The sequence below is a fragment of the Physeter macrocephalus genome, chromosome 14 (genome assembly GCF_002837175.3).
Source record: "Physeter macrocephalus isolate SW-GA chromosome 14, ASM283717v5, whole genome shotgun sequence".
Lineage (NCBI taxonomy): Eukaryota > Metazoa > Chordata > Mammalia > Artiodactyla > Physeteridae > Physeter > Physeter macrocephalus.
This window is the reverse complement of record NC_041227.1, coordinates 74,129,678-74,155,354: the sequence shown is the minus strand read 5'-3', so window position 1 is coordinate 74,155,354 and position 25,677 is coordinate 74,129,678. Positions and strand designations below refer to the sequence as shown.

At 60.4% G+C, this 25,677-nt stretch overlaps 1 protein-coding gene across 2 annotated transcripts; it reads right to left on the bottom strand.

The window, feature by feature from the left end:
- Positions 1-11: 11 nt before the first annotated feature.
- On the bottom strand, positions 12-22,733 carry LOC102982481 (ras GTPase-activating protein 4). 2 transcript variants are annotated; one of them, XM_028498659.2, is made up of 20 exons: positions 22,562-22,733; positions 17,706-17,762; positions 16,182-16,295; positions 15,623-15,684; positions 14,107-14,236; positions 12,160-12,241; positions 11,429-11,560; positions 11,116-11,207; positions 9,670-9,787; positions 9,269-9,419; positions 8,888-8,952; positions 8,446-8,558; positions 8,007-8,199; positions 7,641-7,778; positions 6,905-7,049; positions 6,543-6,712; positions 4,745-4,882; positions 3,471-3,606; positions 1,184-1,304; positions 12-1,044 (listed from the first exon to the last, which is right to left on the bottom strand). In XM_028498659.2, exons 1-20 carry the CDS (start codon positions 22,624-22,626, stop codon positions 966-968), a joined length of 2,301 nt encoding a protein of 766 aa, XP_028354460.1. In that variant the 5' UTR covers positions 22,627-22,733; the 3' UTR covers positions 12-965. The 2 variants fall into 2 exon arrangements, with proteins under 2 accessions (XP_028354460.1, XP_028354461.1); XM_028498660.2 differs by having other exon boundaries at positions 8,491-8,558.
- Between the last annotated feature and the right edge of the window lie 2,944 nt (positions 22,734-25,677).

The following is a 25,677-nucleotide window of genomic DNA, read 5'->3' as shown; positions in this document are numbered from 1 at the left end:
TCGGCCCCTTGTCACCTCCCGCTTTCCCCGGTCCAGCCTCCTCCTCTGGTCCCCCCTCATCCTCCACCTCGGCAAAGTGGATCAACGGAAGGCACTTTGGAAACCAAGCTTGAACTGTGTCACTTCTGTTTCGGAGGGCCCTTGGGGAGAGATTCAAGCGGGGCTTGAAAATCCCCTAGTGTTACCTGGCCACGGAATGAGTTTCATTCTTATGGGAACAGGAGACAGGGACATTTTAAGCACGGCTCCTACCCGGGGTTCACCAAAGGTCCCCGGTCGCTCAGACCCAATCCTCTGCGCTTACACGGGGGGATGGTGAGCAGCCTTGCAGACCCTGTGCTTGAAGCTCCTTATTTAGGAATTCTACCGGCTCAGCCCTTTGACCGCCTCCCTGACCTATTTCGGATAAAATAGATCAAACTCCTCCTCCTCAGTTGCCTTCTAGGCCCTAGGCGGTCGGTCTGATCCCTTACACCTCTGCTCATGTGCTTATTCCACTTCTACTGTAAGAGGATAAACCTGTGTTGTTTAAGCCACCAAACGTATGGTAATGTGCTACAGTAGCCACAGGAGATAAACCCTAGAAGAGCCGGTGAGGAAGCAAGGAGGATGCCCGGCACCCCTCCAGGCCCCGGGGGCAGGGGTGTGGGAGAGCAAACTGCCCCCATTCGAACAGACTCAGGGAAGCAGTGCTCTTAGGAAGCGATGGATTGCTTTAAAATATCCCCATGCTGGACGCCCCCCACCAGAGATTCTGAGTCAGTGGGGTAGGGCCCAGGCATCCTGTTTTTAAAAAGCGTTCTGTGTTTTCTAAGCTGGAGCCAGGGCTGAGAACCACTGAATTAGGCGGGTTGGCAGAGGGCAATCCTGGCGCTCTGAGGGCACGAAGGGAGGGCTGGGCAGCCGGGGGGCACGGAGCAGCTACAGCCTGACCCTGGGCTTCCACAGCCCTTGGGACCTTCATCCTAAGACGAGCCAGCCTCATGCTGCAGAGATCCAGGTGCCCTCCCAGGTGCGGCTGCCATAGGCAGGAAGGTGCAGAGCCTGGTCACGAGGGAAGAGACCAGCCACTGTGGAGGGGCCCTGAGCCCGAATCCTGGCTCCAGCCCCCGCCTGGCACATCCCCCGGGGCTGCCCAGGCTCTGCTGCGTGGGACTCGCTGCCCCCGCACAGGCCTCCTCACCGCAGTGTGGCCTCTACACCCAGCAGGTGCCGGTAGATGAGCTGAGCCTCCAGGTCATGGTCGAGAGGGTCATTCCACTCCTGCAGGGTCACCCGGGACCGCGTCTTGTCGCAACCCAGATCTGGGGGCAGAGAGAGGACAGAGTTACAGGCAGGCACCATGACCACTTATGTCCAACTTCCTGGAATGCGGGTGGGGAAACCGAGGCCTAGAGAGGGCAAGGGATGCACTCAGGGGCCCCCAGGGCGGAGCTGGGCTGGGGGCGCAGCCGGGAAGTCTGGCCCAGGGCCTGCCTGTGGCTCCCCACACTTCCAGGGGGCAGCCCCTCATCTCTCTCGGGTTCAGGTCCTGAGCCGTGACTGCAGGACGTGGGAGCTGTGCAGAATACAACTTAGGGAGCCGGACCACTTTCTGGAAGATTCCTGGCTGGAAGGAAGCAGGGAGCAGCCTGGAACTGTAAGATCATGGTGAGGGGAGCCGGGGTTTTGTGCCTTGGAATGAGCCAGCCCTGCCACGTGCTGCTTTACAACCTTGGCAGAGACACCTGCATTTGCTAAGCCCCGGTTTCCTGCTCCACAAAATACGGCTGCCCAGCCCTGCCCCGTGGCGCCCTGGGGAGCCCCACTGCACCAATGACAAGGGTTGCTGTCACAAGGTTACAGCCAGAGGCCGCAGGTCAGGCCAACCAGCCAGGGACGCCCTCGTAACAGGCTGCCACTGCTCAACCTCAGGGCCAGGGCTGGGCTACAGCAGGCGGGCCAGCTTCCGAGGGCCTGGACCCCACCGGGCTCGAGGGTCGGCCTGGCCTGCAGGCCAGGGGCTCCAGGTGCTGAGTCTCCTCTGTGACTGGGGAGCAAGAATTTTGTAAAGCAAAGGGGGCTTCCCCGGCGGCGCGGTGGTTAAGCATCCGCCTGCCAGTGCAGGGGACGCGGGTTCGAGCCCCGGTCCGGGAGGATCCCACATGCCGCGGGGCAACGAAGCCCGTGCGCCACAACTACTGAGCCCGTGTGCCACACTACAGAAGCCCACGCACCTAGAGCCCGTGCTCCACAACAAGAGGAGCCACCGCAGTGAGAAGCCCGAGCAACGCAACGAAGAGCTCGCCGCAGCTAGAGAAAGCCTGCACGCGGCAACGAAGACCCGACGCAGCCAAAAAGAAATAAATTTATTTTAAAAAAAAATTTTGTAAAGCAGGTCTCCTCTGTGACTGGGGAGCAAGAATTTTGTAAAGCAAAGGGGGCTTCCCGGGTGGCGCGGTGGTTAAGCATCCGCCTGCCAATGCAGGGGACGCGGGTTCGAGCCCCGGTCCGGGAGGATCCCACATGCCGCGGGGCAACGAAGCCCGTGCGCCACAACTACTGAGCCCGTGTGCCACACTACAGAAGCCCACGCACCTAGAGCCCGTGCTCCACAACAAGAGGAGCCACCGCAGTGAGAAGCCCGAGCAACGCAACGAAGAGCTCGCCGCAGCTAGAGAAAGCCTGCGCGCGGCAACGAAGACCCGACGCAGCCAAAAAGAAATAAATTTATTTTTTAAAAAAATTCTGTAAAGCAGGTAGGGATAAGGAAGGAAGATCTTGAGCATTCTAGAACTTTACTGTCCAAGAGGTAGCCACTAGCCACGTGAGGTCATTCATGTTAAAATTAATTGAAATTAAAATAAGGTCAAAACTCAGTCCCTCGGCTGGAATAGCTACATCACAAGTGCTGAATGACCACACGTTCAGGGCTGGCACATGCACAGTATCGGACAGTACAGATACACACCATTCCCATCATCACTGAAAGTCCTAGGAGAAGCTTCTCTCTGCCATCCCTCCAGTGCCCAAGGCCCAGGGTGCCCCCAACTCACAGCTCCGGTATCGGGCTGCCAGTGTGGAAATATGCAAATTAGGGGGCTGTCTTCAGCCCTCATTAGCAAGGAATTCCTAAAGTGTGTTCCTTGGAACACTGGTTCTGCAAGAAGCTCATTCACTGGGCCAGAAAAGTGGTCCCTGGCAAAGGAATTTGGGAAGTGCTGGGCTAAATGGTGTCAGATATGGGATTCTAACTCGTTTTCAGGCCTCCTCCAGGGCCTCTGAGGTACCCACATGCATCACACACAAGTGGCATTTCCCAAACCACCTGGTCACGGGACCCTTTCTGCCCAGAGCACCTGCGGGGCCTGGTTGGCCTCAGGTGAGTGCCCACAGGTGCCCAGGTAGCTCCCCGCCAGGCCAGCGAGGCAGGGCTCCAGGGGCCTGTCGGGGACAGACGCGGTGCCATGGGGCCCCGGCCTCCAACCCACCTGTCTTGTCCCTCTGGTGGCAGCAGCTCCACTTGTCCCCGCGGAAGACTCCAGGGTGGTAGGAGCCCAGCAGGCCGGTGTTGTTGATGCTGACCTTCCGCAGTGCAGACAGCCATTGGTTCAGCTCGTTCACACACTACAGGGGGCAATGGGCACTGATGGAGGTCACCTCCTCCGGGAAGCTCTCCATCCTTGAAGCTGCCCTATCTCTCAGGACCACACAGTCCCTGCCAGCCCGCTCGGCAGCTTTGGGTGAATTAGGAAAGGCTGCCCTTTCTCCAGACGGATGCAGCCCGCGCCCAGCACATGGCTTGGAGGGCAGAGCGTGGGCTGGATTTCAGCCACCACTGGGCCCCTCGGCCACGCCCTTGGTCGGTCCACAACCTGCCAACTATATGTGGTGGCTCTGCTGTCCCCATTTCTTCCCTGTGGCTCCAGACTCTGACCCAACAGGGAGTCCTTAGAGGTACGGCCCGTGGGATGGGCCTGTGACCTCCCACCCCTGCACCCAGGACAGTCACTCCGGGGAACAAAGCACGCCCCCTCCCCCTGCACCTTCTCCCTTGCTCAGTGTCCCTGCTCAAATGCCGCCTATCAGAGGCCCTCCCTGAGCACCGCTCCCGCTGCACCCTCACTTTGTCCCCTCCCTGTCTCTCTCAGTCTCCACTGCTTCCCGTTTGACATTTTAAATATCTATTTATGGGTCCATCTTCTCCCCTGGGACGGAAGCTCCACGAGGGCAAGGCTGCTGTTTTGTCTGCCGCTGTAACCCCACCGCTTAGAATAGTGCCTGGAACCCAGAAGGGGCTCAATAAATATTTTTTAGATGAATGAATGAATGGATTAATACATGAACAGAGGAGAAAGGGACTTCAGAGTGTGCACCCAGAGCCACACCCTCGCGTAAGTGTGTGATTGTTATGTGCGGATACACACGCACACGCGAGCAGCAACTCAGATACCTGGAAATACGGTTTCCAAAAGCATGCACGACGTGAAGCTTCAAGACATGGGGACACACCAGTCCACGCACCGCACCACACCCAGACCTACGTGTGGGTGCCAAAGCGGGGCCACGCGGAGACACGGGCATGGCCTCCCAGGCACCCAGACCCCAGGAGGCACACATGCCGCGCTCATATCAGATTTCACACCCCTGCTGTGCTGATGCGGCCGAAAAGGGGGTGGGAGGCTCACTCGATCCTCACTGCAGCCCAGCCAGGCATTCTCCCACAGTACCCCTAGGCGCGGGTGCCCCTGGGCATGGCCCACACCTTGCACTGCAGGTAGGCGGTCTGGGAGCCGCCCGCGTCGTCCGTGTAAATGACCTGCATGACGTGGCAGCTGCCGAAGCTCTTCTCCTCCACCTTTTCTGCTGCCCGGACGTGGGCAAGCTTGATGAGGGTGCTTTTCTGGGGGAGAGGGCGAACGGGGGAAAGGAGGCTCAGGGTCCTAGCCAGGGTCGCTCCACTTCCTATCTCTGGGCCTCAGTCTCCCCGTCTGCAGCATCAGGGGTTGGCGCTGGCGATCCAGAGTGCCTACCCTCCCGGGAGCCTACTCTGAGAGTGACCCCAGCCAGGACGGAGCGCAGACAGATGTGCCCGGCCTCTGTGGGCTCCCAGCAGTCCCGGGAGGTCTGAGCTTTAGCAAAGTGCCAGGAAACCCAGCTTTCCGGGCCTGGAAAGCACTGCCTGCTGTGGACCAGGCCCTGTGCCTTTGCAGTCATTTTCCCAACTCACCTTTGTTCTTCCAGGCCCGAAAAGTCACATCCCACCTCCCGGACCCTGCCGCACTCCTGCCATCATCAAACTTGATGAGATACAAATGGGACAGACAGAAGCTCTGGACCTAAAACATCCATGACCCTGAGGGACCCCCAACCTGCTAAAGCTGAATCTACGCTGCCAGCACCCAGACGCTGTTCTCCTTGCTTCTGGAACTCACCAGGGCCCTTCAGCATCCGAATGACCAGTCCCCACGGCCCACAGGCATCCAAGCTCACCACCCCTGCTGGCCTCAGGGACAAGCAGAGAGGGGCAGTGCCATCTCTTGGGAGGAGTGGGGAAACCTGGAGGGGAGCCCTGAGGACCCATGTCTGAGCCATCTCTGGGCGGGGCTTCCCAAAGGATAGAAGGGACAGCCCAGAGGAGGATGTGAGGCGCGTACTGGGGTGTCTGCTGGAGAAGAGGCAGAAAGGAGGCAGCGGTGCGGGCGGTGCTGCAGAGGGGGATACACGGGGGCGCCCAGAGGATGGCACAGCTCTGTGCCAAGGAGTGGAAAGGGGCCCAGAGCAGGGTGGGTAGCCAGGCTTTGCCCAGGGAACCCGAGGGCCGGGCAGCTGCCCAGAGTGAAAGAAGCTGGAAAGTGGGAGGCCTGGGCTGAGGGGTCACCTGAGCTCCTTCACGCCCTCTGCCCCCACCCCAAACTGCACAGGGCTGGTTGGGCATCCCTGGAGACCATGCCCCAGATCCTGGCTGACTGGGGGTTAGGTTGGCCCTGCTAGGGGGTCAACAGGCCCATCCAGGAAGTATGTGCTCAGCCCTTTTTGGGAGAAAAGTGCCCAGGAGAGGCCAGCCCAGGGGACGTAGTGTCTTCAGTAATACCATTGGTCTAGATCCTGCTCTGTGCCAGGCTCTGGACCCTTAGAGAGCTCATCTCATCTAATTCTCAACAACCTGGTAAGTAGGGACCATTATCTGCAATTTACTCAGAGAGTAAATAGCTCAGAGAGGTTGACATACTTCCCCAAGGTGCACAGGGCAGGAAGCCAGGATGCCTCTCAGCCCCTCTCTGCTTCCCCGAGCAACCAGTGCCCCATCTTCCTCATGCACCTGACCTAGAAGCCAGGGCTAGGCACGGCAGCCGCTGCCCACACCAGGACCCCCTGAACAGAGGACCTTCTTTCTCATGGGTCTTAAGTGACCCTGTGGCTGACACCGGGAGCCTGCATCTGTCTGGCTTTCTCCTCTGACCCCGGTGGACCCTGGGATGGGCTCCGAGGAAGCGACAGTTGCCTCCAGGGTGTTATAGGGCCCCTCAGAGCCCTACTTGCCCTCATCCTTCCTTACCCACCTTGGAGCTGGGTGTCTTGGCAAAGCTGAGGGCTTCCGTGGTGAGGGAGAAGTGGAGCTTCTTAAAGGAGGAGGACATGAGGGGGCCCTTGCCCCTGGTCCTGTGTATGAAGAGCGGCCCCTCCTTCACTGGCGGCGCCTGCAAGCTCAGGGCCCGCTGCAGGTCCAGCTCTATAGGCCAGGGAGGGAAGGCGACAAGTGAGCCCCCTGGAGGGGAAGGAGGGGCGGACCGAGGGCGGGGCCGGGGGCGGAGCAAACTTCAACAGCAGGCTGTGGGTGGAACTGCCAGAGGCACTGAAGGGGGCGAGGCCATGGGACGGGAGAGGGGCAAACGTGATGGGCGGGTGAGGGGGAAGCGCTCACCCTCTTTCTCCTGGATGTCTACCAACTTGGTGATGAAGTCCTTCAGCTGGGCCACGCCCTGGCGCACCGTGGGCTGCAGCGGTTCCATCCAAGCCTCCTTAGCCCTGGAAGCTGGTGTGTCCATGTTGCCCACGTTCTGGACCGCCTGGGGGTTGACAGCAAGAAAGGCCAGGCTCTGCTGGGTCAGAGGCCGGGCCACTGCCTCTCCCCCCACCCCCACCCAGTCTGTACTACTCCCATTGTAGACATGAAGGTTGAGATGGCACAGGCTCTGCTCTCGGGCCTACTCTATCGCCACCGGGGGTCAGGGGTAAACGGATCACAGCTTGAGACCTTTCGGGGACTTACAGTTGAGACTGCTTGGGCCCAACCTAGTGACCTTCCTCTGCAGATTTAACAACAGATTCTGCTCCACCGGGTACCCTGGCCCCAACCTGGAGCCAAACACGTAAGTGCAGCCTGGGAGTGAGTAGATCTGGGGGTTAGAAGACTCCAATTCATCCCTGACAGGCTGTGAGGCCTTGGGCGACCTCCTGCTGTGGACCTGTTCCCTCATCCATGACACTGGGTGACCATGAGAAAGCTCTGTAAGCTGTGAAGTGCAGTGCCACATGAGGGTACCGGTGGCCTGCCACAAGGCTTTCCTGGAGCCAATGGGGAACACAGGGCAGTCCAGGCAAGGACCCCTATTCAGCAGCCAGCTGGGCACCTCCCGCCAGTGTCCACAGTCCCGGACCTTGGCCAGCAGGAGCAGGGTGCGGCTGGTGCGGGCGTCCGCGTGCCGCTCCCGCAGGTGGAAGAGCTTGGGCGCCATGATGGCAGGAGAGATGAAGCGCAGGCACAGGAAGCTGGTGACGGCGATGAAGGGCACGTTCTGGAGGGGTGCGCGAGCGTTGGGGGCTGGACTCCCCTAGGCCTGGGCTCTGACAGCCCCTTTCCCTTTGGCGCTGTCCCCACCTCTCCGCATCACCTTCCCACCCCCGGCCCCGGCCCCGCCCTCGGCTTCTAACCATCAGGCCCTTCCTACCACATCTTGGGGCTCCACCACTTCTTTTCCCCCCACTTTCTCCCCTCCGCCCAGCCCCACCGGCAGAGGGCGCACCTCGTCCTGAGCGCTGGGGAAGCGCTCGCGCACGCGCCGGAAGAGCTGGCGGAAGGTGGCGCGGACCACGGCGGGGCATGCGCGAACCGAGCGACTGAGCGAGCTCAACAGCGCCCCCAAGTGGCCACTCAGCGTCTGCGCGCTCTGCTCCAGCACCTCAGCTTCGGTCTGCGGGCGGTGCAGGCCGGAGCACCTGAGCGAGCCCGGGGCAGACCCGCAGAAAGGTCGAGGTCAGCGCTTGAACTCATGACTCGGACAGGGGCACCCGGAGACAACAGGAGTAGAAAGACATCCGCCAAGACGGGGACACAGAGACCACGCCCAGGTGGCCAGTGCAGACGAAAGGTAGACCAGGCAGAAAGAGCACTAAACACACACTTGAAGAAAGGGCCTGACCCCCCGCCCCCCACCGCGCCTTCAGGGATCACCCCGGCCTCACCCTACACCCTTGACCTCCACCTTGCTGGGGTCCAGCTCCACGTACTTCTTCTCCTCAAACACCCTGTCAATGACGGGGCCCAGGACGCCGTGCAGATACCGCATTCCAGCCACCTGGGGGCCACCGCGAGCCGCATTGGTCCCGTCTCCCACCTGCAGCTGCCCGCCGTCTTCCTCGCAGCTGGCCCGCCACCTCGGGCGTCTATCCACTCGGGCGTCTATCCACCCAGGATAGGGCCAGGCACACAGGGGAAGGCGGCTCAACAAACTGCAGCTACGTGAATGAATGAGTGAGTGCGTGAGTGAGTGAATGAAATTCTTATCCTTAAAGGGCCTTGGACGGGTGGGAGACAGAAGAGTCAAGTTTCAGCTCTGTCTCTTAGCCTCTCTGAACCTCAGTCTCCTCATCTATAAAACAAAGACAACATACTATGCAAACTCACCTTCAGAAAAGACTCCATGGACTTGGAGGCCAGAGAATTGCTCCGAAACAGGGTGTTGGCCTCACCTACGAGCAGAGGTTCCCATGGGTAGGGCTTTGGCAGACGGACAAGGCTTTGGGGAGGAGGATGGAGGACCTTGGGGCTGGGGGCTCCGTGCTGGATGCTCAGTAAAGAGCGTCCTGGCCACCTCCCAACGCAGCACCCCACCTCTGCCTTTTGCTCTTTCCTTTGTCTCCTAATCTGACCCTTCTCCCTCCTTAATCGGACCCATCAGCCTCCTGCAGGAGGACGTTGAGGTTTCTCTCCCCCCAGCATCCCTGGAGTCCTGGGCTCTCGTCCCCCACCATGGCCTCAGACGGGCCACTCCCTCCCAGGCCTCACTGGTGCGACCCAGCTCCAGCTGAAAGAGCAGGTCCAGGAAGTCTTTGGCCAGTCCCTGCCCCAGGAAGAGCTTGAGCAGGGTGGTGGCCACGTCCTGGCGGCATTCCGTGCTTGTCGTCTCCTCGATGAGTAGGATCAGCTGCCCTGGGCTCTGCGGGAGGCAGCAAGGAGAGGTGGGGCTGCAGGACGCACAGGGGAAGCCAAACCCTTCACTCTGAGGACCGCAGAGGACCATGGGGAAGGGTGGGGGCACTTTCCCAAGGGACGGAGGGGCCCTGGGCACTGGCTGGTTCCTTACCATCCTGACAACTCAGATCTCTGCTCTTCAGAGTGGGTTTAGGACAGGGAGGACACACCTACTGTCCCTGGACCCTCCCACCTTCCCCCAGGGGCCCCCTCACCTGGGTGCCCAGCTTCACCTCACGGCAGAGCAGCTGCACCAGGGGCTGGTAGCAGCCGGAGGGCAGCACCATCTCGTCCCGCAGCCGCACCTCCAGCTGCAAGGTGCCTAGGTTGCCCCTGGAACGGGCAGCCTGTGACCTCTCCAGCAGGGACCCAGGCTGCCCGGGGCCATGCCCCCTTTCCCACCGCCTCCTCCCCCCTTTTCCCTGCGGTCTCTCCGCGCGTGCCCTCCACCTTGGTTCCCTGCACCGCCTCCCCCACCATTTTTTGCCCGGGCTGTTCTCTCTGTTTGGAAAGCTTTTCCTGCCTCCGTCCTCCGGGGAACTCCATCCGTCTTCAAGGCCTGGCTCCCCGCCACCTCTATACTCCTGTGGACTCCAGGCTTCACCCATGTGGACTCCCCAGCCTTGAGCCTGTCAACTGCCAGAGAATAGCTCCCGCGTGTATATATTTTACACTGGAAGCAAATCAAATCCCCAAGCTTCAAAACAACCTGCCAGGGGAAACTGAGGCTCAAACAGGGTAAGCACCTTGCCACATTAGACCTAACTTCCAAGCTCCCTCGCTCTGACCCTTCTAGGGGAGGCCGATGACCAAGGCTTGACAGTCTCTACGGCCGCGCGCTGCCCGCAGCACAGCACGGCTAAGTGACACGTGGCTTCTAGAAGCCATCAAGTCCGCCGTGGCTGGTTCTGTGGAAATGCCTTGGAGCTGGACACAGGCATGTGCCCAGCCCCTGCCCTGTTGAGGGTGGGGATGGGGGGGTCTGGGGCCTCCTGAGGTGTCCCTGGAGAGACAGAGCTGAAGCATCCGAGGTGGGGGACACTGCTGGTCCTCCACTTCCGGGCTAAGCAGTGGGCAAAGAGGCCAGAGGGCTTCCTTGATAGGGCTGCCCGATTTACCAAAATAAAAATACAAGACACTCAGAAAAACTGAGTATTTTTAATATAAGTTTGTCTCAGATATTGGATGGACATACACTAAAAAATTATTCAAGGTTTATCTGAAATTCAGTTTTACTGGATATCCTGTATTTTATCTGGTAATCCTATTCCTGGAAAATTGGGAGGAGCTATGGCTCAGGGACACTGACTCAGAGCTCTGGGGACTTGCACACTGGTCTAAGGTCTGCAGAGAAACCCTTAAAGGGAAAGTATCTGAAGGCTTGTTCTAGAATCTGCCAGAAGACAGAACGCAGGAGATGTGTATTGCCTTGGAGCTCTGAGGACAGGGCTGAGTCCAGGACTGTAAGAAGGGGCAAGAGGCAGGATCCGGCCAGATGGAGGAGGATGCTGGCCCGGTGCGCGAGGGCCACAAGAAACCTGGGGCGGCGTCGCCCGGCCCTGAGCAGCACACCTGTCTCCCTGCTGGCGCCAACGCTCTGCCTCCCGGGGCCCAGAGCGCGCCAGCCCTGTCAACCCTGCCACCGAGCCACAGGCACTCACTCTTCCCGCAGACTCTTGGACTGGTCGGGCTGCAGCCGGAACCAGCCCTCCTCCTGCTGGGCCGCCCGGAGTCTCTGGACATTGAACACCACCTGGGGGTGGGGCAGAGGCGTTACGGGTCGGGGGGCAACCTGGGGCTGGGATCCTCAGGTGTCTTCCTTGCCAACTACTGTGCTTTTAAGAGGGGGTACCTTCCGAGGGTCCCTGAGCCCCAGTGGCTGCTCTGGGGAGTCCCGGGCCTCCTGGGGGTGGCCGGACAGGATGGCCGGGATGGAGGCCGGGCGGGTGTGGCCTGAAGGGGCAGGGTGCTCACTTTGCCCAGGAAGTCATTGCGGCTGACAAGGTCCCAGTCCCAGGCCTCCACGCACAGCGCCTCCGCCGCCCCCTCCTCCAGCTCGAATTCAAACGTCTCGTTCCAGCGTGGGTAGCGTGACTTCTTCACGATCTGCCCAGAAAGGTGTCAGTGGGGGCGGGGCTGACGCCATGCGGCTCCCCAGGCCCAGCCAAGGACAGACCCCCCCCCCCCACCGCACCTTCCCCGCAGGGGCCCTGGTGCAGCTTCCTCTCCTCGGTCTGGGCAGAGGCCCCGAAATAGCAGAGGTAAAAACTTCCTGTCCTACTTGGTTCTCAAGCGGGGAAATTGAGGCCCAGAGTGGGTAAGGCACTTGTCCAAGGCCACACAGCAAAATGGTAGCAGGTTGCTGAGAACCCAGGTAGCAGACTGAGAACCCAGGTCTCGACGCCCTCCCCCGCCAGGACTGAGCTCACCACCCTGGCTGTTCCCCAGAGGTGCGAAAAGTCGCGTGGGCAGCTGTTGGACTTTGCGGATTAACCGCAGGTGGGCTGTCTCGGCCCATCTGGGCCAGGGGTGAAAGGCGGCTGAGGCCACAGGAGCTGGCACCAGAAGGGCTTGGACCCACTGTGCACTCTCGGAGAGGTGGCCCTACTTTTCTGAGCCTCCTCTGTAAGACTGCAGGCCCAACCTGACCTCCCAGGTGATGGTGAAAACCCCCCTGCCCCCTCCCGGTCCCCCAGCCTCCTCACCGAGGTCTCCTGCGTCCGGCCGTTGTAGCGCACTCGGACAAAGGGGTCAGATGCACCATTCCGGTCCTTGGGGGCTAGGTCCCTGCGAGGGAGGAGAGCATCCACTTGTCACCAAGCGTCCGCTGGGCTAACACCCCACCACTGTGGGGTAACCCCACGCTGGGCTGGAAAGGCTGGGCTCATCCTGGGCCTGGCCAGCTGGGTGGCTGTCAGCTTTCCAGCCATTCCCACGGCGGTAACCCCATGGACCCCTGGGGTGGGGGCGTCCTCCAAGGCTCCTTCTGACTCGGCCGCTGCAGGTCGGCCGCTGCACCTCCTCTGGCGGGCGGGGCAGGCAAGGCAAGCTCAGCCGTGGGACAGCCCGGGCCCTTTCCGGGGCAAGGGCCACCTCCCTGAGCCTCGGTTTCCGCATCAGTAAAATGGAGAAGATAATCCCTTGAACTGAGATGATGGGCTTCTAGAAGGCCTGTCCCCGCAATATCCCCCTTACTTGAGGGAGGCCTTGGTGAGCGGCCCCGACCACCATCCTGCCCTCTCTCCACAGACGGTCCTTTATGAAGCCCAAGGCTGGCCGCAGTGCCCCCAGCTTAGAACCCTCTGGAAGAACCACAAAGCCCAGCCCCGTTCCCTTCCCTGGAACTATTATTTTCTGCTCTTTTCCGTCTTTTCCATTTTATGCCCCTCGTGACTGCTTCTCTTTCCTCCTCAGAACTGTCTAATAAAATTCCAGAGTTTGGCCTTGAGAATCTGCCCAGAAAGATGAGGAGGAAACGTTCTGTCTGTTTCTGCCACAAAGGCAGCTCCTTACGGGGGTTGGAGCCAAGGAGCCTGGGGCACGAGTCCCCTCACACGCCAGACAGAGGGCTGACCGACCACCGTCCCCCACTCCCACCCAGGCACTTGCTAAGAGGAGGCCGGGCTGGCCCAGCCGTCGTGTCCCCGACAGTCTGGGCAGCGTGTGTGCACGTGTGTGCGTGTGTGCGTGAGCGTGCGGGTTACAGAGAGCCCGGCCCGGGCGAGGCTGAGGAAGGAGGACGTGGGTGAGCAGAGGCGCGGATGGCCCGCGAGGGTGACAGAGCGTCAGGGATGTGACTGATGCTGCCCAAGTCCAGCCCTTTTGCAGCTGGCCGTGCCTCTTCCACATCCCGGCCCCAGGACAGAAAATAAAGCCGGGGGAGCCACAGGCCTCAGGTTCAGGAGGGAGGTCTTCCTCCCCGAGTGGCCAGACACCCCGCGGCTGCTCCACAGGTGCCGGCCCACCGGCGTGGTCCTCCAAGGGACGGCAGGCGAGACTGGGGGCCACCGCCTGCTCCCACCCCAGAGCCAGGCAAGGAGCCGGAGGAGGTGCGTTGGAGCCAGACAGGAAGGTGCTTCTCATGGAGTGTGTGTGCCTCACGCTTAGGCCCAGGTGGGAGTGGGGCCTGCAGCTAAAAATACCCTGGTAGGGGTGGGGGGTTCCCTGTCACAGGTGACAGGCCCATCTGTCCATCCAAGTCGCTGTCGCTCCTGGAGAGAACCCCGCCCCTCCCATCTGGAGGTGTTCAGCAACTCTTTCCACCACCACCCCCACCCCACCGAGGACCCCCGCCCACCTCACAAGTCGGTCCAAGTTCATATTGAAGTTAAAGCCAGGGGAAGCCCAGTCTTGGCACTGGGGCTGTATGATCAGGGTTCAGGGTCCCCTGTCACCCATCAGCCCCACTGCTCTAGGATGCCTGAATTTCCAGCATTAGAACGTCATGCCTTCCCCTAAGAGGCACAGCCTCCTGAGCGGGGTCATCTGGGAAACGTCTTCAGGTCAGAGAAGCCGCCCCCGTGTGCCCAAGAGCCCGCTGTCCAGGGAAGAGGCATGGGGTCAGGAGGTGGAGTCGGGGGAGAGGAGGCCCAGCACCCACAGTGAGTTTTTCTAGTTTTGCGGGGCCCGCTGCCTAGTCTCCCAGGGCTCACCTGGCCTCCAGCACAGAGCAGCGCAGCCGGCAGGCCCGGGTCCCCGGCACCACTTCCAGCCGCAGGTGGATCTCGCCCTGCACCTCCTCATCGGGGTCGACCTCCGTCAGATGGGCCCATCCACTGAAACCTGAGGGGCCACGGCTCAGCCAGGGCCCTGGCCCTTCCCTCTCAGCCCCTCCAGGCACCACGGGCCACTGCACAGTCCCCTGGGAAGCCTCTCAAGCTCCCGCGAGGCAGGGGCTGCTGTCCCCAGTGACAGATGGGAAAACTGAGGTTCAGAAGCTGAACTAAAGTGGTTGAAAGAGCCTGGGTCAGAGTGCAAGTCCTCACTATTGGGCCACGCTGCATTTGGCGGCCCTGACCCTGACCCATCCTGGGAGCGGCCTCTCTGCCTCAGTTTCCCCATCCTAAAACAGGGGGAGAGGGCTTCCCTGGTGGCGCGGTGGTTCTGCGTCCGCCTGCCGATTGGAGAGATCAGGATAAGACAAGAGAAGGGGAGGAACAGAATAAAGGATGGGTGGTCCAGTAGCCAAAGGACTTTAGCCATCCAAGGCCCTAAATGTCCACCAACCAGAAGAATCACCCAAATATGAAGCTGTTCTGGGATCCAGTGAGGAAACTTCCTCCATAAAAAAAAAAAAAAAAAAAAAACAGGGGGAGAGTGGCTCTCGCCCAGGGGTGCTGGGAGGAAGGCCTAAGCCCAGATGGGGGTGCGACGAGGGAATGGCATCATTAGGGCCACTGGCCCCCAAGGGGCTGCCTGGGGCCACAGGCAGGACAGGCCTCAGGCCCGGCAGGGGCCAAGAGGCTCCGGGAGTCAGCAGACGCCCCTGTCCCCAGGCCTGCCCCAGCCTCACAGACAGGAGCAGGCGTGTGCCGGGAGGGCCCCTTGAGAGTCACAGGGTCTCCGGCCAGCAGAGCCTGAAGCATCTCAGAGCTCCTGGTCTGAACCTTCATTGGCAGGTGGGGAGTCAGTCCGGAGGAGGCAGCACCAGGTCACACGGTGAGGCTAGGGCAGGGCTGACCCCTCCCAACAACGTCAGCATCCCCAGAATCCTCCAAGGCGCTCTCCAGCCTAGCCCCGCTCCAGGCCGACCCCTCAGACTTAGGACACCAGGACCCAGGCTGAGGGGACCCCGTGGGGTACAGAGCCAGCCAGATTGGGAGGAGGGGTTCCCACACCTTGGCCATGCAGCATAAAGAGGCCCCTTCCTCTGCCTGCAGAGGCCTCAGATCGCACCACTAGCAGCCCCTCTTTGCCCTGGGGGGATGTGGTCCCAGCTGAGGGCGGGGGCAGAATGGAGCACAGAGGCCGGGGTGCAGGAGTTGGAGAGGGCCACAGGCCCTTCTGGGGAGGGTAGAAATGGCTTTTCCTGAGCATGGGGGCCTGAAGGAGCCCAGAAGAAGGGTCTCAGAGTGGAGGATGGGCCGGGGACTGGGCAGGCCAGTGGGGGGACAGGGGAGGGAGGCCAGGGGAGGAGAAGCAGGAGTGGGCTCTCTCCCGGGAACTTACCCTTAGGGTGAGTAGCCAGGGTGTCCCTGGTAAGGCAGACCTTCCCGATGACGTCGTCCCGGCTGGAGGGTGGAGAGGGAGCCAGAGCTGGGCGGGGCTCGGTGCGGAGCCCAGGACCCCCTCCCACGCAGTTCAGGGCCCCTGGCGGGAGCAGGGAGACTCACACTCCAGTCGCTTACAGGAGCCCACGGAGCCGGACCCATGACCCTTCTGTAGGCCCTCTCATGGGCACGGGATATGTTTCCGCCCGTGGACTGACACGCATGCCCACAAACAGGCCAAGCTCTTCTCTCCGGGGGCCTGTTTCCTAGCTTGCACCCCCGTGCACACACAGCCCAGTGCACGTGCACACGCGTGATGTGGTGGGAGCACGGTGAACCCACACCCACATACACAGACACCGCACATCCAAACCCTGCACCTGCCAGATCCCCCCGGGCTCCCCCTCCCTCCAGGCTGGAAAGAGGATGCCGTGACCAGCAGTCCCAGCAGGGAAATGGGCCAGAGGGGGACGAGTGGTGGGGTCTGGGCCCCAGCTGAGGACTGGGGTTCCACCCACCTGAGGGCATCCTCGTCCATGACGTAGAAGGCCACCGAGTGGAAGGTGGGCAGCAGGTGCACCTGATACTCCTCGCCCCAGAAGGGGCACAGGGTCTTCCACACAGTGGCTGTCCTGCAAGAGAGGACCCTCAGCACTTGCCGGGGCCGCCCGCAGGCCCCGGGCTGGGACAAGGCGGGGCTGTGTGGCTTGAGCCCACCTTTCCCCACATCTGCCTCCATTCCCGGGAAAAACTGCTCTGCTAGGTGATGATCCTCCCTGTTCCGGACCCACCGTCCATCACCAATCATTCCCTCCTGACCTTCCTCCCTGCCCTGGGTGGGGCACAGGCTGCGTCTATCAGGCCATTTTCCATTTGGGGAAACTGAGACCCGAGTTGGCAGTAGCTGGCCTCAGGTCACACAGCAGGACAGTGGCAGAGCCAGGACCAAAGCCTCCCCCTGGCTCCTGATGCTGAACGGACTTACTGAGGGTAGAGGCAGGGGGATGGCCAAGTCGGCTCTGGAGACAGAGAGTCCTCCTGGGGGCCCTGAGAGCCAAGGTCTGGGTCCTGACCCACAGAGGTCCTGTATGGGCAAAGCCTCACCCAGTTCTGGCCGAACCCCCCAGGACAGAACCTTCAACACATAGGGCTCGGCAGGGTATGTGCACGTGGGGAAGCTGAAACTCCCCAAGGACCCAGATGAGGCTCAGGGGGCCACCTTCATCCCAGCCAGTTCCTGGACAAGTCACTTGACCTCTGGGCCCGTGGTTTCCCTGCCTGCCGTTGAGACAATCAGAGCATGCATGTCTCCCCCCTCATGGTGTCCATGCTCAGGAGAGAATCTGGAAAAAGGCGTTTGCACTGAGAAGAACTGAGCCGGGCAGCCTTGGCTGTCAGTCAGCAGTGGACACCCAGATGGGCAGAAGAGCTGAGCGGCTTTGGCCATGAACTTTGACGCGAAGGCCCGGGTGAGAGAGGGGACCAAACAGCAAAGACCCTGCCCAGAATCACGGAGCCCATGGAGAAAGGGACGCCCAGGGGAAGTGGCCCTTCTGGGCAAGTTAGTTCTTCTGTAAACGGGATGTGACGCTATTGTACGGAGCTCACTGGAAGTATTAAACGGGCTGGAAAAGGTTTCTCACGGGGCCTGGCAGGGACCACATTCCCTAAGTGACAGCTGTTGTTACTAGTCATCATCGACTGTCCCTTCTGCGGGTTGTAAAGGCTGTGAAGAGCAACGGAGCCGGTGAGAGGCCCTTGGCTGAGCACCCAGCCCACGGGTGATAATCCCTCCATGGGCGTTAAGGTCAGTAATTAGCAAGACTAGTCGGTCTTTCTTACCTCCTAGCAGGCTGTTAGGGCCTGATGGGCTCCAGGGAATCAGATGCTCCAAGCCCTCGCCACACAAATTACACACACACACACACACACACACACACACACACACACACACACACCGCGCCAGATGTGTGAGTTGGAATGGGCTGGGGGGGGCAGCCCATCTCACTCACCCTCAGGTGGGGGCGGGGCGAGGGCGGTACCTTATGATGGGCTGGTTGTCCACCTTCACGATGCAGTAGGGGTCGCTGCTGCCCGTGCTGCAAGAGACGGGCGGGAGGGGCTGACTGATGGGGTGGCCGGCCGTGGGCACCCCTCCTGCCTCCTCCGGGGGCTCCCAGTGACCCCAGGAAAAGGACAGTCAAGGCTGAGGCACCAGGTCCCGGGATGGGACCCAAAGATTCCTCAGGCAGGAAAGTATACCTCCACCCTCGGTCTGGGAGGGGGCTGGTGGGGTGAAGGCAGGATCGTGCACCAAGGCTCCCCTGCCCGCTGCTTCTCCAGCTCGGGAAAGGGTGCTTCTCCTTCCTGCCGGCTCCCACAGGCCCCCCACCCCTGCCCCGCCCCAGCCAGGGAAGACAGAAACAACAGTCACAAAAGCCTACCCTGAACCAAGTCAGCCCCTCACTCTCTCCACTCAGACTTGGTTCCTCCCGTGCCTCCCGCCTGGACTGCCTTCCCACTGCTCCTAAGACCCCTCCTCAGAGCCCTTCACTAAGAGCCCTCTCCTGTCCCAGAGGCCCGGAGTAAGGGCTCCCCTGCCATCCCACCGCCAGCCCCCTCCCTGGCAGTGTCCCTCCAACCCAGCACTGCTAGAGATGCACTGTCATCAGCTGCCTCCCCTGCCTGCCTATGAGCTACCTGAGAGTGGGGACCACTTCTGTGTCGACAGCGCTTGGCACAAGACGGGGGCCCGTGAGTGTTTGTTGGATGAATGAATGAATGAACGAATAAAACCATCGGCCTCGAGCTCCCAGCCATCTGGAGAAGACCGAATGGGCCAGGCAACCCAGGACCGCTTGGTTCCTCCCTTCACTGTTGGTGGGGAGTTGATTCCTGGGGTCGGGGGCAGCCCCGGCCAGGCCCAGGGCCACTACCGGGCAAGAAGCGGGGGCGGCCTGTCTTCAGAAGTGCCCTTCGGTCCTGGCGTCCTTAAAAAGGAAGCGTATTTGCGTGTTGGAGGTTGGGGAATTCCAAGCCCAGCTGCCCTTCTCAAAAGGGGATCTTCCAGCAGAGGAAGCTACTGGAGACAAACATCTCCAAAGGTTCTCCTGACACTGATGTGAAATGTCTCCTAAGACTTGGTCCCGCCCCTCCCCGTAGAGTGGGACCTGTAATGCCAGCTCACAGGGTAGGTTCCCTGGGTCGCTGGCATGATGGGAGGCCCAGCCCGTGGCAGGTGTTTAGTAAATGTTAGCACTGCCCTGGACTCCTCCTCCTTCCGTCTGTAACCCTGTCCTCCATCATTCAAGAGCCCTGTCCTCCAGAGAGCCCCTTGGGAACATCCCAGCTTGCATCCCACCGCCTCAAAGCCAGGGGACTCCGGGCCTCAAGCAATTAGGGCCCCATGCGCCGCGGGAGCTAGGCTGGGTGGCCGGGCCCAGGAGCTGCGTGTGTAACCTGGAGCAAGGAGGCAGAGGTCAGGGTGGGCTGAGACCTCAGTGGCTGTCCCCCACCACAAGGCCTCCTCTGCCTCCTGGTCTGGGGCCTCCTGGCAGCTCCGGGGCCGAGGAATCTCTTGCTTTTCCCGGTAGGCCCAGCACCGCTCACTGCTCAGCTCAACGAATGAATCCCTACTGAACAGTGAGGTTTGGGGCTCCTGTTCCAGGCGGGGTCACTGGGGTGGGCAAAGGCCTGCGGGCAGGACCAGACCTAGTGTGCAGTGCAGCCATGAGCTGGGTGGCTGGGTCAGAGGGGCGGAAGGGGGCGGTGTCAAGAGTGGGCTGAGGCCAGATTTAAGGACCTGAGCCCAGCTGTGGCCCCTGGCCAGCTGTTGGGACTTGGGCCTTCTGCCCTTGGGCTGGGCCCCTCTCCCACTTCTCTTTCTCCAAGCCACTCACCGCCACTGCTGGCCCAGGCTGGATCCTTGTGGGGCCTCTATATTTAGGGCCTTGGCAGTTTCCAGGCTGTGGAACGGGGAAGATCAGGGTAAACCCTGAAATAGTCCCGGGCCCGTCCCCAGGGCCACTGGGCGTGGGAGCCAGTGGGTCACTGGTCACCATGAGACTCAGCTCCTGTATGGCTGACCCAGGCACCCAAGGATGGGTGGGCAGAAACAGGCGGGCTCTGGAAGCTGTTGGTGATAGGGTGCACAGCTGTGCTCTGTGCCCTTAAGGGGACTAAAAACCCATGGGTGGAAGTGGCCAGGAGGCAGGTGGTCACTGTGTGATGACGCCCTTCCTCAGAACTGACTCAGTCAAGATGGGTCACCATGAATGAAAGTGAACTCCCCGTCCTCAGAAGCATGCAAGTCCCAGCTGGAAGGGATGCTGCTCGGGAGCCAAGCTGGGGCTGATGAGGCCCAGTGGGGTAGGCTCACCACCCCCCGTGCCTCCAGCACTTGGGGAGGCTCTCCTGTGGTCTCCAAACCCCCACCATGGCTGAGCCAAACGCTCTGCGTGGCATTTGCGAGGCTCGGTCCCCGCTGAGCCCCCCGGCAAGCTTGCAACCTGGGTCCAGCTAGGTTGGCCTGTCAGCAGCAGACTGGGTTTGAATCCTGACTTCTCCCTCTACTGGCTGTGTGGCCTTGGAAAAGGACTTCCCCATCCTGAGCCTCGGTTTCCCCATCTACAAATGGAGCATATCTACGTTATAGGGTTAATAAGAGGATTAAATGGGGGGGGTCCTGGACACATCTGAATCTCCCCTACCGTGGACCAGGCGTCCCTTAAGGGACCCGGCATGCCAAGACGAATGAGTCACGGTTCCTGCCCCCAGAGTCACGTGGTGCAGGCAGCCCACAAAGGAGCAATTGCTACCAAGGGCTTCGTCCTAACTTCAGCTGACCCAAAGTGCCGGAAGGCATGGAACAGGGGCAAGGAACCCTGCCCAAGGGCACCAGGGAAAGTCCTGAAGAGGAGTAGAAGTTTGGAAGAGGTCCTAAAGGGTGAATAGGAGTTTTTCGCTGAACGCTGAAGGGGAGTCCTTGAAGGCAGAAGACTCACGCATGTGCAAAAGCAGGGCTGTGAAAGCCAGTAGCCTAAATGTGAGGGGCTGAGGTGGCAGAGGTTCACAGCTGGATTTAAGAGATGGTTGACGGGTCAGAGCTGCGCACACCAGCCTCTATGCGGAAGGCAGCGGGAAGGAGGTAGGGGGAGGTGAGGAGGCAGGAGGGCAGGGCAAGGAAAGATTCTGGAGGCAGAACCCTCAGAACCTGGTGGCCCCTCCCCTGGGGATGGAGGCACCTGGTGGAGTCCCTCAGCTGTGCAGAGGCAGGGCTGGGCAGGGAATCGAGCACCATGGCTCCCAGGTAGGCAGAGTCCACAGTTTCACCGCCCTAGGCTGGTGAAAGCCTAGAGTCAGGCACTAGGGCCAGCGCTGCAGGGATGGGGAGGGAGGCAACAGATGGAGGGGCTGCTCCTCCCAGCCGCCACCAGCCAGAGGAGGCCAAGCTGACCTAGATACCAGTGCCCGCATGGGGCATGCTTAGAGGCTGGGCCTGGAGGCTGAGACCCTTCTCAGAGCTCATCTGCCTTCCCACCTGAGAGACCACATTCCCAGCTCCCGCCCCAACTCCCCCCCACGCAGCGAAACCCACCTTGAGACAGCCCGCCCAGCACCCTCCCTCATCCATTGCCATGGCAACCGCTGAGCCTGGCCTCGTCAGGCCCAGGGGGCCTTGAACTGGAACTGCTCATGGCGCTGAGGGTGCTGGGAAACTCACAGGGGCCACTATGCGCGTGAGGGAGATGCCCTTGCTCTGTCCTCCTGCACCCCACTCCCCAGTCCACCACCTCTCTGCATCTGGGAGCCCTCTGAGGAGCCCGGGGGTGGAGAGGCTGCCAGACTTTGGACCATATGCTGCCTCCGGGCTCCCCCGCCCCCGCCCCCTCCTCTAGGCAGCCAGGCCCCTCAAGCTTTGTACTTTCCACCGCTCTTATCTGAGAGGGATTCCCACCTCCAGTTTACAGCAGGGAAACTGAGGCTTTGGGGACAGTGAGCTGCCTAAGGCTCATACAAGGAGCCAGCGATGGCATCGGACTGCTCAGCTCTGGCACCTATTGAGGAGGGTGGGACGGGGGCTTTGGAAACCTCCTCAAATCTGGCCAGGGGCCAGGGAAGGTCCTAGGTGTCAGTGCTTGTTAGGAGCCCTAGACTCAAGACCTTGCTCCGCCACTTGGAGCCAGCATTTCACGTCTCTGAGCCTCGGTTTCCACATCTGTAAAATGGAATGGTGAGAACGACCTTGCTGGGTAGTTGTGAGGATTAAAGGCAATGGCTCAGGTAAAGCCGAGGGTACAAGAGCAGCTACTACCCAGCCACCCCATCCTGCACCGGTCCCAGCCTCCTGACCTAAGGTCCACTCTTCAGGCCAGCCCCTCCCTTCCCAAATGCACAGCAGGAAGCCCCAGGACAGCCCCTGGGCCCCATGGTGTTTCCCGTGCACTCCCAGGTACTAAGGGTTCCAGAACTACTGAGGAAGACCCCTCGTTTCTAGGGGGGGCACCCCACACCCTCCAGCCACACCCCGGCCCCCCCCAGCCCGTCGGCAGTGCATGAAGACAACTCCTTTTCGATGTCTCCCCCACGCCCAGCTCCTGTCCTATCAAAGCCCCTTCTCTTGAGCGGCCGTTCTCTCCCTCTCTATTCACTAAGGTCCCTTACAGATCCCCGCCCCCTCCCCAGACCCCGGCCCTTCCCTGTCACCCCCTGTCCGGTGCTCGCAGCAAATCTCACTGTCCCCATTTCCCTGCCAGTCTCCCATTGCAGCCACACTCGCGACACCCTCACCACTGCTCTACTTGTGGGCGGGCCGTGTGGACCCCAGAAAGGTCAGGCAGGCATAAGGGGCAGCGCCCCTCCCCGGAAAGTTGGGGTTCCCTCCTCCGGCCGTGCTCACATGTCCTTGGCGGGCAGGTTCTTCCCCTCCACGATGCGGATGAACAGCGAGCTGCGCTTGGCCATCGTGGGTCCGCGACGCGGGGTCCTGGCCCGAGGCGGGGAGACGGACGCCAGGGTCCAGGGCAGCGCCGGCTGTCGGGCGGGCGCTGGACTGGGCGCAGGCGGGGCAGGCCCCGCTGGGCCTGGTAGGTAAGCGCGGGGGCGGAGGAATCGTTCCCACTTCATTCACCCCGCCACCGCCCTCTGTGAGGAGGAGAGACACAGCGCCCGGGCGGACCAATCGGAAGCCGGGGCTCCCCAGGGTGGGCGGGGCAGGCCCGAGGCGAGGCGCTCATTGGGCACGTGGGGCGGTTTAGGGGAGGGGCCTGCGCTGAGGGGTTGGGGAGCGCAGCCTGGAGCTGAGAGGCGATGGGCGCCAGTCTAGTCTAGTGGAGCCGTAGGGCCCCCCGTGACTTGCGCCACGGGTCCTTGTGGGCGGCGGGCGTGGTCCGAGTGCCTGTACCCAGGCGCTCAAGGGCTGTGGGCCCGAGTGTGCTCTGGGAGGCGTGAGCAAGTGCGGGGATGCGCGGGTGGGGTCGTGAGAGGAGGATAGCCCTGGCCACCCGAGGCTGACGCTTGGAGGCCCTGCAAAGGTGTAAATTGAATGGATGAATAATCGGATGAACTTAGTAAACAGTAGGAGTGTTTGTGTTAGAGTTGCGTGGACCCAGAAGGAGGTGAAGCAGGACAGCTCAGAGATTTGGGGGATCCAGAGGTGCGGGGGCCAGTCTGAAAGACCTGGATTATTTGGGTGAACCTGTTTGCGAGGAGGGAGCTTTCGCAGTCGTCACCTCATTTACGGCTTTTACATCCCCTCAGTGGGAACCCGGATGAGGCTCTCAGGTTCACAGAGGGGAAATTACTTGCTGGAGGTCACACAGCTGTCCCCTGGCAGGGCTAGGCCTGGCTTCCCCAGAACTCCGTGACTGAGGGCCTTTCCACAGGGGGCACGATCTTTCTCCCAGACTTGGTGTCTAGAGCTGAGTTTCTAGAAATGTCCCTCTTCCCAGATCTAGAGGTCACAGTCCGGGGCTGGCACAGCAGCAACTGGCCCTGGACAGCTGGCTCCTGGTGAAGGTATTGCCCCAAGCATAACTGCAGACTTGGGTCCCAGCCCCAGCCCCACTAATCCCTTGCTGGGTGACGCTGGGTGGCTCCCTGAACCTCTCCGAGCTGGTTCCATTTCATCACCTGCAAAGAGGGAGCAGTGACACCTGCCCAAAACACCCAGGACACACTTCGTGTCGGGGTGCCTAGAAGGTTCTATTTCCTGTCACATTTTGTTTTCTTTTACTATTTTGTTATTTATACACTACATGCATGCTTTTCCAAATTCAGAAGGTATTGAAGGTTTACAATGCCTTCAGTGAAAAGTCAGTCTCTCTTCTCTCCCAGCCACTTCCGCTCCCCTGAGGCAGCCACTATTCCTGATCCCTGTGCGCCCTTCTGGACACAGTCTCTGCCTACAGTGCATCAGCAGACATGTGGGTTTTTTTTTTTCTTTCATACACAAATAGTAGCTTGGTGGTTACACTGAGAGTTTCACTTATTTTGTCTTGGAGAGCCGTGCATATCTGTACACAAAAAACACCCTTGTTCTCTTTGCCGCTTACTCAGTTTTCTGTTGTGTGGAGGTACCATCCATCATCTCTTTGATGTCCCCTGTTAGTGGATGAGCAGGTTGCCGCCATCATTTGCTTTCACCGAACAATAGCATGGCTCACACGTCATTTTGCACGTGAGCAAATGTAACCAAAGATAAATTCCTAGAAATGGAATCCCTAGGTCAGAAGACGTGTGGGTGGGACTTCCGTAGGATGTGCCAAATTTCCTGCTGCAGTGGTGGTTTCAGTGTACACAGCCATCAACATACAGGAGAGTGCCAGCTCCCCTGTGTCCTTGCTAGCACGCTAATTATCAATCTGTGATCTTTGGCTAAGTGATCAGTAGGAAAATAATGGTTTCTCAGCGTACTTAGGGCTATTTTTTTCAGGTGGTTTATCAAGGCCCTTATCAGTCATCCTCAGCTACTGAGATTTGCCCCCTCTGCCTGTTCATCCTTCAGGCATGTGCCCCCATCCCTGGGTTTGGGCGAGCCCCCCTGGAGAGTGAGAAGAAGTCTGTTGGCTTCTTGGTAAATTTGGGGCTCACTCCCCACCACCGTGGGCTGTTCTCCCCAGAGCCTTCAGCCTACTCAGCTCCAAGCCAGGCTCCCCTACCCCACTATGAATTCTAGACCCACGGTGACCTGGTCCTTGTCCCCCAGAAACCTCCACTTTGTCACGAGCCCTTCTGGAGTATAGCTTCCAGAGTGGAGCTGGGCCTCCCTTCTGTGTTCTTGCTCCACAGAGCAGACATGAACAGATCAAACCCTCCCTTCTTCTGGGCACTAGATCTTTAATGATGCTACCCACAATCCCCTTAGCTTTTGGGGGCCACACTTCCCAGATTTCTGGTTCGAAACAACAGAAACCAGTTCGGACTAATTTAAATAGAAAGGGGTTCGTTAGAGGCTATTGAGTGTGTCATGGATTCTCCGGGAGAGCCAGAGAACCAGGCCCAAAGGTCACACCCAGCCAGGGACAACGCCCCAAATCACACGCCAGAAGCGGCTTGGTGCGGACACCCCCACTGATGCCCTGGCCAGACCCCTCATCTCATGCCGACTCTGGACACCAGGTGCTGCCACCACAACTGTTACCCAGCCGCACCCCCTGCATCCCCACGAATCTGGGAAAGCTGAGGCAGCATTGTCAGCCTCTGTGCAGGGAGGGTCCTGCCTCCGAAGATGGGGTGGGGGGAGGGAGGAAGGCCCTGGACAGAGGAAGGGGGTTCAGGTGCTGGGCATCCCAAAGGGTGACAGTAGTCCCTGCAGGGTCTTGAACTTCTCCCTGCTGCACCCCAGATGACATCCCTTTAGCACCCACTAGATGCCACCGGGACTCTGGGCACCCACGGTTTTCTCATTTGGTTCTCATGACGACCTGTGAGTAGGTGCTGTCATCCCTTTTTTCCCAGTGGTTCCAGGGGCGCCCGGCACCCTGCATCACTCCACTTCAGAAGAAAGGGAGGAGG